The sequence below is a fragment of the Leptinotarsa decemlineata genome, unplaced genomic scaffold, assembly GCF_025532065.1.
Source record: "Leptinotarsa decemlineata unplaced genomic scaffold, Ldec_3_MD MMD2_tig00026282_RagTag_RagTag, whole genome shotgun sequence".
In the NCBI taxonomy this organism is placed as follows: domain Eukaryota; kingdom Metazoa; phylum Arthropoda; class Insecta; order Coleoptera; family Chrysomelidae; genus Leptinotarsa; species Leptinotarsa decemlineata.
The window spans coordinates 14,297,775-14,311,957 of NW_027412668.1; the positions used below are offsets into that span (position 1 = coordinate 14,297,775).

The following is a 14,183-nucleotide window of genomic DNA, read 5'->3' on the forward strand; positions in this document are numbered from 1 at the left end:
GTTTTTCCAAATGGATTCAATATCTAGCGATTCAAATCCAAAGTGAATGGCTACTTCCGCACAGACACCGCTCGGAGAGCCCTGTAGATTTTCCTGTAGGGCTTGTGTTTTGTCCTGAATGAAAAATAAAAAGATACTTATTCTTAATTTCATTCCGGAATTGAATTTCAATAACTAATTCATCAAGATCACATGTATCCACAAATGATAAATATATTTGGAAAAAATAGTTTTTTGGCTACTTCTGGATTATTATACCAAAAACGTACGAAACTTACACGAAACTTCAACGAAAATTATTAACAAAGATGTGTTCATTATGCACATAAGTTGATTCTAACACAGAAAAAAACCTTTTCGAAACAACTACTTTCACATGTACATTGAATTACACGAGAACCCTTTTTTCTCATGAAGCTTGTACTCCAAACATAAGTTACAGAATTACAGATATCATTCATAGAAACGTTATACAACGAAACATATGAAAACGCATTGATAAAAAATTTAACTCACATGGAGCACTATCACCCTTAATGGTGTACGTCGAAGGTTTGGACAAAACATTTGTCCCATCTCCTCATCAACATAGTTGATGAGACCAAAATCTTTTCATGACATCACGACTTCATTTCAACGGAGGAGACAACTTTGCTCTCGTCACAATATTCAAACGGTGACATTGAGTATTGAAGTGTTAATTTACACAAACATATTCCTTACTTACGCTTACATTGATATTGCTCAAAGTACTCACCACTTCGGAAAATTTGTTGGTGTTATCAGTGAAGTTCAGCCTATGCCTGAAAAGGTAACCTTTCTCACACTTCTTCAGAAGACTGTAACATGGATTGTTCAAACTTTCAGGATCAGTGAAGTAAAAAGGCATATCTGTTTTATCCATGAATGATCCATACGCCAATTTGTAGTTTTTGGTAAGATCAGTAAGGCTTGTTTTCAAGTTATTTCCGAGAGTTTTCAAAATCTCCAAATTATGTTCCATTGATGCACTGAGATCTCCGAGATAATATAAATCGAGTGGGTAGTTTGAAGCAGGTTTGTAGGTGAAATTGAAGGTGACAGCTTCCCCTGAAAAAATATTCTATAAGAACTAATAGTCAGTGCCGGCTCGAGGCAAGTTTTAGGATGGGGCGAGATTCGATTATGGCGCCCTCTTGCTTGCCCAATGTTCCTAATATACCCATATACCAGTTGTGTGTGCACGTGCAAGCATTGTCCACGGAACTGAGAAGATCCAAGCCTATGATTAATTTGTTAATTGAAACCATATGTACATAATGGAACAGTTGATGAGAATTAAAAACCAAAATTATGGAGGAATTGAGGTGCTTTCAGTCATTAATGAGATCAATGAGCATACTCAACTTTGGACCCAACACCTGTTATTTATTAAATGTATTTACTAAAATTGTCTAAATAACAATATAGGTCAACATTCATGACTTGAGATAAATAAGCAAAATCAACTTTGGAAGTGGTACTTGCTATGTTAATTCTGTGGGAATTAATGTAACACTGCTTATCAAGAACAAACTCTCTAGGGTTAGGCTACATGTTCCTGATGATAACATAATAACATACTAATAAACAAAATTATCTAATGAAGGAATAACGTGAACATTCATTGTGAAATCAATAAGCATAATCGAGTTTAAAACTGATACTTATTATGTTACCCATATGAGAATGAATGTAAGTGTAATTATCAAATGAAATGTTTTTAGTGTTAGGCTATATGTTTCTAACAGTAAGATAATTGATTATCTCTAATATTTGGACTCATGTAGATGAAAAACTTTCTGATCTAACCTTGCTGTTCGATGTTGATAGTTTATTATAATATAATGACCCAGACAGTATATTCAATTTCGTGGAAGTTTTCTTGATCACTGAGGTGCCTTTTGGGAATTGGCGCCTGTGGTAGGTTCGGCCCTACTCATAATCTGTAATCCTGAGATGATTGGAATATTAGATGCTCTGTTAACCTGTTACGAGGACCAAATATTGATTACTACAATACATAAACATTTAAATGTACCTGAAATGCAATGAAATTTTCGAAGAGTGCCAAAAAATATGGAAACTACCACTGAAGATTGTAACGCTATTTCTATAAAAATGTTGAATTAATGTACTCTTCATTGTTCAGATACTGTGAGGTATATCATATGATTCTTGTGAATATCCGTGATTGTGAAAAAATTTAAATCACCAGTACCACAAACTTCAACTTCAGCAGTTTTTTATTGAAGATCTGAAGCCTACCAGTATCCTTACAGTTATCTTCAATATCATCGGACGCCACGTTTTCACCCATATCAGCAATAATTTGAAAGAAAATATTTTTTCTCAATCTGCAACACTCCGATTTCTTGAAATAATCATAGTATTGTACTTATGAATATCGTAGATGATGCAAGGTCAATTGTGTTAAAATTTATTCAATAATTGGAGACGTCTATGGGAGTTCCATAGGGTAGTATATTGGGCCCAATACTCTTCATTATATTTACAAATGATATAAACATGGTGGTAAATTCAAATTCCGCTCACATAGTTAATTATGCTGATGGTACTAACCTATTGTTGACAGGTGCAAACTTACCATACATGATAAAACATGGTAGTATTGTAATAGAAAGGACAAAACACTTTCTTCTGGAAAATAAATTGATTTCAAATGATGAAAAAACAGATTGCGTCATGTTCAAAATTGATAATAGCATGGAGACACCGAAGAACATCACTCTCAATGATTTTAGAGTGACCTGCAACACCTCTGTAATGTTTTTGGGTATATATATTTTTGCAGAGTATTTCTCTGCCAAAAAGGGTAATCAGAATACTTTTTGGTATGAAGGTCAAAGACCCATGTAGAGGAATCTTTGAAATGAACAAATTATTAACATTAGCAGCGATATACATTTTTGAGCCATTAAAATTTTTAGTAAATCAATCAAGCTACTTTGAAAAGCATCATGAAACACATAAGTATGGAACAAGATTAAGGAATGATTTTTTATATCCGACACATAAAAAATCTCTATGAAAGAAGTACACTCTACACTACTGTCTACACTACTGTCTACAGTGCAAATTTTCTAATTCTCTCCCACAGAGAGAAAGAATTTTTTTGCAATACAGAGCCTTATACTATAGATGACCAAAAAACTAACAAATATCTTCAAACCACTGAACATCAACATCACATACAAGCCGAACACGAAGATAACACAAAAAATAAACAACTATGAAAAAGAAGAAGACAAAGACCAAAACGGGATATACAGTATACAATGCTCGGACTGCAACAAATTCTATATCGGCCAAACCAAGAAAAAAACTGATCCAAAGGTACAATGAGCACAAAAAGGCATACATAAATCCAATAGTATATAAATCAAACCTCGCAACATCCATAAATTTACCAGTCATAAATCACTTATCGAGGAACAAGTACGAATCAAAACACAAAAAAACAAAACACAACATTTAATATATTAAACAAAACCATACACATTTCTAGAGGAGATCTAACACAAAGAAGAGTACCTGATGCAGTACAAATACAGGCAAATTTACCTAAAGTACCTGAAATACCTGAGTTAAGACTCTCTGACCGTATAAAGTATATATATATATATATATATATATATATATATATATATACACAGGGTCCTGCAACAGTGGCGCGGTGTTCCATATCTCTATATAGGAAGCAGATAGGAATCTAATTTTGGCGGTCACACAGGGTGTTCGATTTTTTCTGGGCGGATCCCAACTGTGTCTTTTTAAATGGCAACCTATATTTTTTATCGCTTTTTCGGTTTCTTCATAGAAAATAAAATAAACTTTATGTATATCTGCACTTCGAAAATATTGATGGTTTTCGAGATATCTAGCATGACAGGTTTTTTTTTCCAATATTCGTCACTCAGAATATTTGAAATTATAAAGTGGTGCCAAGTCCAGTTGAAATTTTTTTTTGGTCGAATATTCTACATTGGTAACTCTCTCAAACGATATGTCTGAAATCGACCTGTGATATACAGGGTATGAAAAACCGCTTGCCAAATATTGTAAATGAAAATTTGCAAAATCTTCCTTATATTAAATGGAACACCCTGTATATTATTGATCCATAAGAAGCGCCAACGAAACCTCTACAAATTTCATTAAGTATTCCCTATGGCTAAGTTCAATAGTTTTTCTTAAATGAGCATTTCTTTCGAAAAATGGTCATTTTTTCAAAGCGAAATCCATTTGACGACTGATAAGAATATACAAAAAAATACCCTTTCCTTAAAATATCGCCCATTCCTAAAATTACCTGTTGCTATATAAACAAGTTGCGAATTACACCACAAAATGGACGTTCTTGAATAGTTACAATAATTTCAAAAATCTCGGAATTTGTGCCATATTCTTTCGGTCTAAAACAACCTTTCAGCGAATGAAATATTTATTGGAAATCAAGTAGTCTGGCAAATGACAGAACAAAATATTTGGCTGCAAATGAATATTGAAATTTTTAGTCAATCGTGAAGTTGAACTGTCGGTATAATTTCATCAGAATGTTGTTATCAAAAAGTGATTTGATTGATATGATTTTCATATTAGGTGAATCAGACAGGAATTGTTTATTGGCAAGTAGAATTTATTCTCAACGGTATCCAGATAGAAGGCATCCAGATGAAAGATCTTTCCGAAAGGTCTTGGGACGATTCGTTGAAACTGGATCTATTAATTATTCCAAACATGAGCGCATCAAGCCAGCTACTAATGAAGATAATGAATTGCAAGTTCTTCTTGCTGTTGAAGAAGATCCTAGTAGGAGTCAACGACAAATTGGGGAAATAGTGGATATAAGTGAGAGATCAGTGCAACGAGTATTGAAGAAACATCGCTTGCATCCATACCACGTTCAGTTACATCAAGAACTACTGTATGCTGATTTCGAGAAAAGAGTGAGATTTTGCAATTGGGCCATGAACAAAATTCGTCGAAACGAATATTTTTTCAATAATATTTTATGGTCGGATGAATCGACATTCCATAAAAATGGATTTGTAAATCGACATAATTACCATTATTATGCGACAGAAAATCCTCACTTATTGAGACAGGTGGATTATCAACATAGGTGGTCGATAAATGTCTGGGGAGGCATCATTGGAGAATATGTAATTGGTCCATACTTTTTTGAGGGACATATGAATGGTGCAATGTATCTCAATTTCTTACGAAATGATTTACCAGGTTTGTTAGATGATATTCCTCTTGACCTCCGCAATAGAATGTGGTTACAACATGATGGTGCACCTGCTCACTATTCGGCAGAAGTGAGAGATCATCTAAATGAAGTATTTCCCAATAAATGGATAGGACGGAATGGGCCTGTACGGTGGCCCGCTAGATCACCAGATTTGACGAAACTAGATTTTTTCTTATGGGGATACATAAAAAATATGGTTTACGTTGAGCCACCAACTTCTCCCGAAAATATGCGACTTAGAATAACGAATGCTTTTCGCAGCATTACACCAGCTGTCTTGCGCAGGGTAGAACAGTCTTTCAAACATAGACTTCAGCTCTGCATTCAAGAAAATGGAAGACATGTTGAACATATTTTATAAAAGTTTCATTATCAACCTTAATTAAACTCTCCCTTTTGTAGTTTTGTAATTTGCCAGTTTACAAATTTGAATATCTAGAACTCAAGCTCTGAATGAATATAATAACATGAAAAAAATAGTTATTTATAATACTTCTTTCTTTTAACTTGTTTGGTTTGATATTGCACGATTTATGAGTGACATTCTGCATCCAATGAAAAAATAATTTTCCATTTAGCAAAAAGTGATAGGTACATACATTTATTTCGTTAAAAAATATTTGTTTGGACACCTTCTAATGTACAAAATTGAAACAAGATATCTTTCGTATATTTTTATCAGTCGTCAAATGGATTACGCTTTGAAAAAATGACCATTTTTCGAAAGAAATGTTCATTTAAGAAAAACTATTGAACTTAGCCATAGGGAATACTTAATGAAATTTGTAGAGGTTTCGTTGGCTTCGTTGGCGCTTCTTATGGATCAATAATATACAGGGTGTTCCATTTAATCTAAGGAAGATTTTGCAAATTTTCATTTACAATATTTGGCAAGCGGTTTTTCATACCCTGTATATCACAGGTCGATTTCAGATATATCGTTTGAGAGAGTTACCAATGTAGAATATTCGACCAAAAAAAAATTTCAACTTGACTTGGCACCACTTTATAATTTCAAATATTCTGAGTGACGAATATTGGAAAAAAAAAACCTGTCATACTAGATATCTCGAAAACCGTCAATATTTTCGAAGTGCAGATATACATAAAGTTTATTTTATTTTCTATGAAGAAACCGAAAAAGCGATAAAAAATATAGGTTGCCATTTAAAAAGACACAGTTGGGATCCGCCCAGAAAAAATCGAACACCCTGTGTGACCGCCAATATTTTTATTTTGTCGAGCTCGAGCAATAAGGTAATATTATAGAAAATTAGATTCCTATCTGCTTCCTATATAGAGATATGGAACACCGCGCCACTGTTGCAGGACCCTGTATATATATATATATATATATATATATATATATATATATACTCTGTAAAAATAAATGAATATCTATCTATCTTTATGTCTATCTGAAGTTTTCAATGTATCAGTTACGTGGTAATCAATTCTGTAAATATTTGAAATGACTGAATTTTATTTTGAAAGTTATGAAAAAGAATCATGTTGACGAGCCATTTCACCAACAGCAACCCAATAAACATCTTTCGAAGGAAACTGTGAATTGATGGCAAAATTTCGATGAAGTGGATCGTTTTAAAATTTAAAAAAGGCATGATGAAAAGTTATATAGGTTTAGTTATATATGCTTGATATAAGAAAATTGGCTACTGCGATGGTCCTGAGCCGTGCAAGTGACCGAAGAATATGAAAAAAGTTCAGGTTGAAAGATTCGATTAGTGAGAAAATTAAATTAAAACGGCTCTGATCGTTGTATGCAATTTTGCCAACTTATAAGTGAATGACTGAATAAAAATTGTCATTTCTTATTTAATATGTGTTTCTCGAATGACTTTATTTTTGAATGGTGTAGTTTACCGCCACAATTTTATGGCAGACGTTTTATCTATTACTACTGTAGACATTATCATAGACGATGCAACAACGGAGAAATTTCTTGTGCTGCCCTCAGAGAGCAGATATTGAAAAGTGTTTTCGGTTTTAAACTTTCTTCGAAAGCTACTGATGATTCCTCTTCCATATTCTCCGTTTCACTATCACTGTCGTCATTTAAATCAATAATGAATTTATTTCCACCATTGATATGGAAGTGTCCAATCTCCATATAGTTTTTTTCAACTAAAATTACGTTTTTAATCCTTTTCTACCAGTCTTCTTCAGTAATATTAGATACCTCTTCTTTAACTAGCTCTATGACCTTCTTATCAAATTTTGGAAAATTATTTCTACGCCTGATACTTTGTTTCAATTTTCCACAAACCAACTCGATGGGATTGAAAATACAAAAATAGGGGGAAGTCTCAATATGGTGTGTCCATACTTTTCAGCAATATTCTCAAGGGCATACACTTTATCAAATGTTTTTTTCTGTGAAACTTCAAGTAATTGGTTTTTGGTATAGTTATCTTCAAAATACAAATTGTTATCCATTAAAAAACTTTGTATTTTATCTTTCCTCGAATTTTTTTCGGTACTTTGATGAGCTGTCGCGAATGATAGGAAGCGTTGTCAAGAACTATTACACTATTCACATCGAAATTTGGGATCAATGTGTTTTCAAACCATTCCTCAAGAATATTAGCTTCCATGTTCTTATGATAGTCAACATTGCAGTCCTCAAGTTTTTTTCCACATAATTTCAAAGATTTCGGAACCCATCCTTTATTTCCTCCGCAATGCACAATTATTAGTCGCGACACTTTGTTTGCAGGCATGTTAGGCGTACACATTCTCGAACCATCAGTCCACTCTTTTGTAACTGTGTCGTGAGTGTCATACCAAATTTGCTGTTTTTCTTGTCTATATTTAGTTATTTGTTCTAACTATCTGTTACGCAATTCCACTATACTTCTGCTTTCCATAACTATTTGCCCACGGACGCCACATTTTAAACAAATAACAAAAATTTTAAGTAATTATAGCTTCACCAATATCGAATTCCAACACTCAAATCGCGATCAGTTCCTGAACTGAACATTGACAATTCGAAGACTCGCATTCTATTCGTCACCGTAACATGACTTCAAATTTAATTTTATGACGGTTAGTAAAAATTATCCAATACGAACCGCCAATTATTCAGTCCACGTTGACTAATTCGTAGCGGCATTATTTCTTTGTATTGGTTTTTTGGACTTTAAGTTCGCCGATAGCTTTGAGAATTACTATATCAGTTACTTCGACTATACTTCCAAATCGGTGATAGTTCTTTGGGTTTCCTGTTAGGGTTAGTTTCCTGGGTTAGTGGGTTTAGAAAGTTCAGATGTGGTGGAGATTTGTTCAGTTTCTCCTCACCATGCTGTCGTACCACGAACATATTATCAATATAATGCAGCCAACAACAGTTCTGAATGATTGCCTATGTATATTCTGAAAGCAGCTGCAATAAGGTCATTCGGAACTTGGCCAGCTCATAACTTGATGAATATATCGCATTTACGATAGGTCTCGGTGACATATTCTCTTTATGAATTTTCAGTAAGCTATATAGACGTATAAAAAGTAAAACTGAAACCTCCGACGTAGAATAAATCCAAAACAAACACTTTTTCCAAACACCAGAACTGCAATACTCATGTCGGAAAGAGTATTGCAGGTTTGGTGTTTGAGAGACGTTCTTGTTTTGGAATATTCCTTCTGAGTTCTCTCAGAACTCAGAAGTCGGTGTTAATTCAACACCGACTAAGCGTCTTCATTTCGTTCAGGTTGGAGCCTGGCTCCAACAGATATAACTTGATATCCATTTTTTTATACCCTTTCAACTGATATTTGTCAGAGGGACAAATGAGTCATGACTGATGGTAAGATGGCGACATGAATGTTGTCAGAACATCAGTGCCGCCCTTCACGGTGTACCCCTACCAGGACATAGGGGCCTCATTCGACAGTGTCGGGGCCTTCTATATCAGGAGGGGTTGTCTACAGCATAATCCATAGCTTCCCTAAATAACGGATTATCATGAGTTTCTGCGCAATCAAAAACTCGTTAATTTCTCGACTGAATGGACTGCCTAATGGAAGGTAGCTGCAAATCTTTGCGGATGGTTTCATTCCGCACGAACCACTGAGCATTCACAATCATCCTTATCAACTTATTTTGCAATCTCTCCAGAATGGTGATATTGGACGGAGCCGGAATTCAACACGTGATATGTACTTTATTAAGTATAAAATGCGATTGATTCGGCTTTCACTAATATCTTCAAGGGAAAATTTGGTGGCTCCCTGAGTCCCGTTGGTGTTTTGTGTGACACATAAAAAGCAGAGTATATTAAATTCCACCTACCTTCTAGTAAAACCGCAAGAGCTCCAAAATTCAGTCCAACGGTTTGAAGATAACTTGTATTATTATATTGAAGTTGGCAGACAATATTGGCAGTATTTTGTGAAGTAAAATCCATTTGATTTTGATATGTTTCGAAAACGGTATCTGAATATTCAACCAGAGCCCATGTTTTGACTAGTTGCAATGAAAGACAGAGAATCAATCACGTTCGGCTGTTTATGTCGAAGCTTGGTTTTGCAACGAACCGCCCTGGGAAGCCCCGTTCATTTTGATATTAGTGGATTGAGTTATTTTGCCAATCCCATAGATGGAGATGTAAGTGGAGATGTCATTCATTTTACTTGAACGTATTTTTGTCAAAGTTACATATTTTCCAGACGAATAGATCGATTTTCGAAAGTGAAACTACAGGAACGGTTAATCACAAATTCTTTTCTTTGAATAGTCCACTCTGTATACCTAACACGTTACACATAAACGAGTATGCTATCAAGAATAATTTTTTGGTATGATATTATTGTCATACTTTCCTGTTTTCGAATGATACAATGAAATATTTCATTCATTTTCAATTTACTTCAGGTAAATATTATTTCATAGAATATTGTTGAAACAATAAGTGAATACAATAAGTCATAACTTTTCTTGATGGTATGCTTATATTATATCCATGGTTGAAACAAAGGAACAAATGGAGTTATATAAAATACTTTGTCTAAGTTACTAACAGATATAACTTGATATCCATTTTTTTATACCAAACGAATACGAAAAGGAGTCGTTATATGGAATTGGGTGTGTGTCCGATATTTTGTCTTCGCTACATTCAGTATTATCTCGAAATGTTTGAATGGCATCTCTTAACAGAAGTCTTTGATTTGGAAATATTGGATTTGTTCATTTAAAATATCATTCCACACATTCTCGCACATTCCGAAGCATTTACGAAGTTATAAAAATGGCACTCGTCGGCAATTTCTCAATGATATTCTTCTAAGACGTTGGTTATGCTACATAAATTTCATTTTTAGGTTTCCACACAAAAATAAAATGAGTAGGGCAAATATGGTGAACGCGGAGGCCTATCCATGATTCTTTCTGATTCAGTAAACGCATATATATTTTAGTAGATTCCAAGTGTATTTCATTCAAATCTGTGGAAATGGATCGTACCTGGTTACCATTGCTGAGGTGAGAGGTCACAAACAAAAATATGAAACTAAACTGAAATCTCGAAAAATATTCTGCATGTTTATTCATGTAGACTATTGACATCCAGTTACTATGTTCATTTGATATTTGTCGAAGGAAATATACCTGTTACCGTTCAAAAGAAAATATTTGATAAGCTCATCAGGGAAACAAAAAATGAATACTATAGGAGTTGTATTGAAAATGGGGGTAATGATTTAAAAAAAAATGTGGCAAACTGGTAATGAAATATTAACCGACCAAGATCCTATACCTATTAACTTGATAAGAACAAAAAATAACGAACTCGTTAAGGACCCGGTTGAAATAGCAAATAGATTTAACAATTATTTCATTTCTGTAGGTGGAGATTTGGCGCGAAATATAAATATAAATCCTGACTATTCCGAAAGGAAGAGTATATGTAACCATTCCATTTCCCTGCAACCTTCAACTGAAAAAGAGATGAAATATATTATATCGCAACTCAAAAATAAAAGGTCTCCTGGCTATGATGACATCAAAGCAGAATATCTGAAACTGGTGTCTGATTATATATCGAAACCACTAACACATCTAGCGAATATGTCATTAGAGAAGGGATATTTTCCTCAGCTCTCAAAATGGCTGTTATAACGCCTATATATAAAAGTGGAGAAAAAACGATGTAGCAAAATATAGACCAGTCTCACTCATAACTAGTCTTGCTAAAGTTCTCGAGAAAGTTATTCAAATGAGATTGAATATGTTCCTTGAAAAAAACCAGTTGTTGTCAGAATAACAACACGGCTTCAGAGAGAATATGTCCACCCAAGACCCAATAAAAAAACTAACCCAGCAAATTTATTCATGTTTGGATGAATCGAAATCTTCTATTGCTGTTTTCACAGACCTTAGGAAAGCTTTCGACACCGTCGACCACTTTATCTTATTAAATCTTCTGAACGATATGGAAATTAGAAGTATAGCGAATAATGTTTTCAAAAGTTATCTTTACAACAGAGAACAAAGGGTTGAAGTGGGCAATCATATAAATTATTACATGTGGTGTGCCCCAGGGGACGGTGTTAGGACCAATCCTATTCAATATTTACTTGAACAACCTTTTCCTACAAGACATCAACTCCAACATTCTGAGTTTCGCCGATGATACTGTGCTGTTTTGCGAAGACGAAAACTGGTTTGATTTGAAACAGAAATTAGAACATTAGAACATCAAATCAAATTGTAGTTCGAACACAGTCTCTTATCGATTAACTTTGAGAAAACCTATTACGAACCATTCAGTAGTTATGACAACTCTCTACCGGAATATGACATCAAAATCTCCAATACGGAAGTCATCAAACCCACAAAGAAAAGAAAATATCTTGAAATAATTTTAGACAGAAATCTCAGTTGGAACCAGCACATAGACCACATAGTTAAAAATTACGTTGCATAATTTACAAATTCAAACGAATAGCAAACATACTCAATCAAAAACAAAAATTATGTTATATATATATATATATATATATATATATATATATATATATATATATATATATATATATAGTAGAGCCCCATCTGAGATATGGTATAATTGGTAGTGGTGAAGTGTCGAAAACTCATCTACATTCCCTTGAGGTTATGCAGAAGAGATTTATCAGATGTATCCTACGGAAAGGTTGCGATTACCCTAGCGATCTACTTTATTTAAAATCTGGAATATTTGATCCCAGACAGATGTTTTTTATAAATATTACTGCTGTATAGCATAAAAACAAAAAAAAATTAACTACTTATCGCCATGAATATGCTACATGTTTATGGTCATACCATTAATCCTCAAATCAGTTGGACAGAAATCCTTTCGGTATTTAGGACTGAAACTCTACAGTTTTCTTCCTGAAAATTTAAGATGCGAATCAAATTTCGAAAAATTTATGACAAAGATTAAATTATTTGTCAAGAATATATCACGAGCAGAGATACATAGACAAATATACATTTTAATACTTACTTCCACGATTGTGGATATACATTGTGTATTGATTTGTTTGTAGTCTGGAACCCTTATGATTGAAGTCTCTATGTCCATTGATTGTTCCATTTATTTATATTGTGTCCAAATTTGTCGAGTTCAAAGTTATGTTTTTATCCATACTTAGTACCTACCCATTCAATACAGTTTATTTTGATTCTTCATATTCTGTTCAAATATGTCCAGTTTAAATTTATAAACTTATATTCTTATCCATATCTAGTACTTATTTCAATAGATTGATTGGTTTTATTTATTTATATTTTTTTTAAATGTAGCTATTTTGAATTTATATCTTAGTACTTAATTTAATGCATGAATCTTATTCAATGTCAGATTCACCATTCTCATTCCTTACACACAGGCAGATCATTTTGCCACTTGAGATGTATTTTATTTGTTCACTGTTTATTTCGACATGTACATGTATATTTACTGTAAATAATTTTAAGAAAGTGAATAAATACATATTATTATAAAAAAAAAGATGAAAAGGTTCCATACTTTTGCATCACTCAGATGTAAAAGTTTCCACCATATTTTTATGTTCATACATCATTCGACAAATATTTTCGTTTTCTCTTTTCGCTTAACTCATTTCTTGTTCGTTATCTAAAGCTTATCATTTTTATCTATGAATATTTCTTTGACTTTTGATGTGATCAATATTTGAAAGCACCAGGTGTTCGAATATAAATAGTATTGGGTAATACAATTCAATGTTTTCGTCTATGTGTAGTACATTTTCCTGCAACATTTGAAGTAGAAAAAAGTCGGAGCATGAATCAAGCTATTTTCTTTTACAAAAACTAATCTAGTCCGATCGTGAGACTTCGTTATATTGGTAAAGAAAGGTTTTGACTTTCGACTTTTTCATCTTAGCAGTCATAATCGGGTACGACCCATTTCCACAGATTTAATTGAAATACACTTCACTTTATTAATTTTCATTATAGTATGCTCGCCATACCCAATTCTACCTTCCCTTTATATATTGATGATGTTCATTTTTTCTCACATCTAAGGGTCTTGAGATTTCTCCTAAATAACTTGTAATGGCAATGAATCTGATGTTCCCATGAAACGAACAGTATTTGAAAAATTCAATAAAAACAACTATTACCTCGTTCACAGACAGATGGGGCTAAGACAAACGTGTTGTTTGTTGTCCGCTTCAGCCTAGTTCGAGGAATGATACTTTGAAGGAATTCGATTTTCAATTATCGGAAATCATCGACTTTATGTTGATGATAAACACTATCTTGCACTGACGAGTGGCCAAATAGCCCGGAACCGGTCTACAAGTGTGTTCCAATAATTGAAAATCTATTGCGGCAGTTGAATCGCCAACAGCATAT

The 14,183-nt window shown here is 33.5% G+C and overlaps 1 protein-coding gene across 2 annotated transcripts in view; it reads right to left on the reverse strand.

Moving 5' to 3' along the window:
* LOC111517383 (integrin beta-PS) overlaps positions 1-14,183 on the reverse strand; it is a 72,401-nt gene that overhangs the window by 39,755 nt on the left and 18,463 nt on the right. For both annotated transcript variants that reach the window (XM_023173529.2, XM_023173528.2), the window contains exon 3: positions 758-1,089. In XM_023173529.2, the coding sequence (XP_023029297.2) occupies positions 758-1,089 (332 nt within the window). The remainder of the gene's footprint in view (positions 1-757; positions 1,090-14,183) is intronic.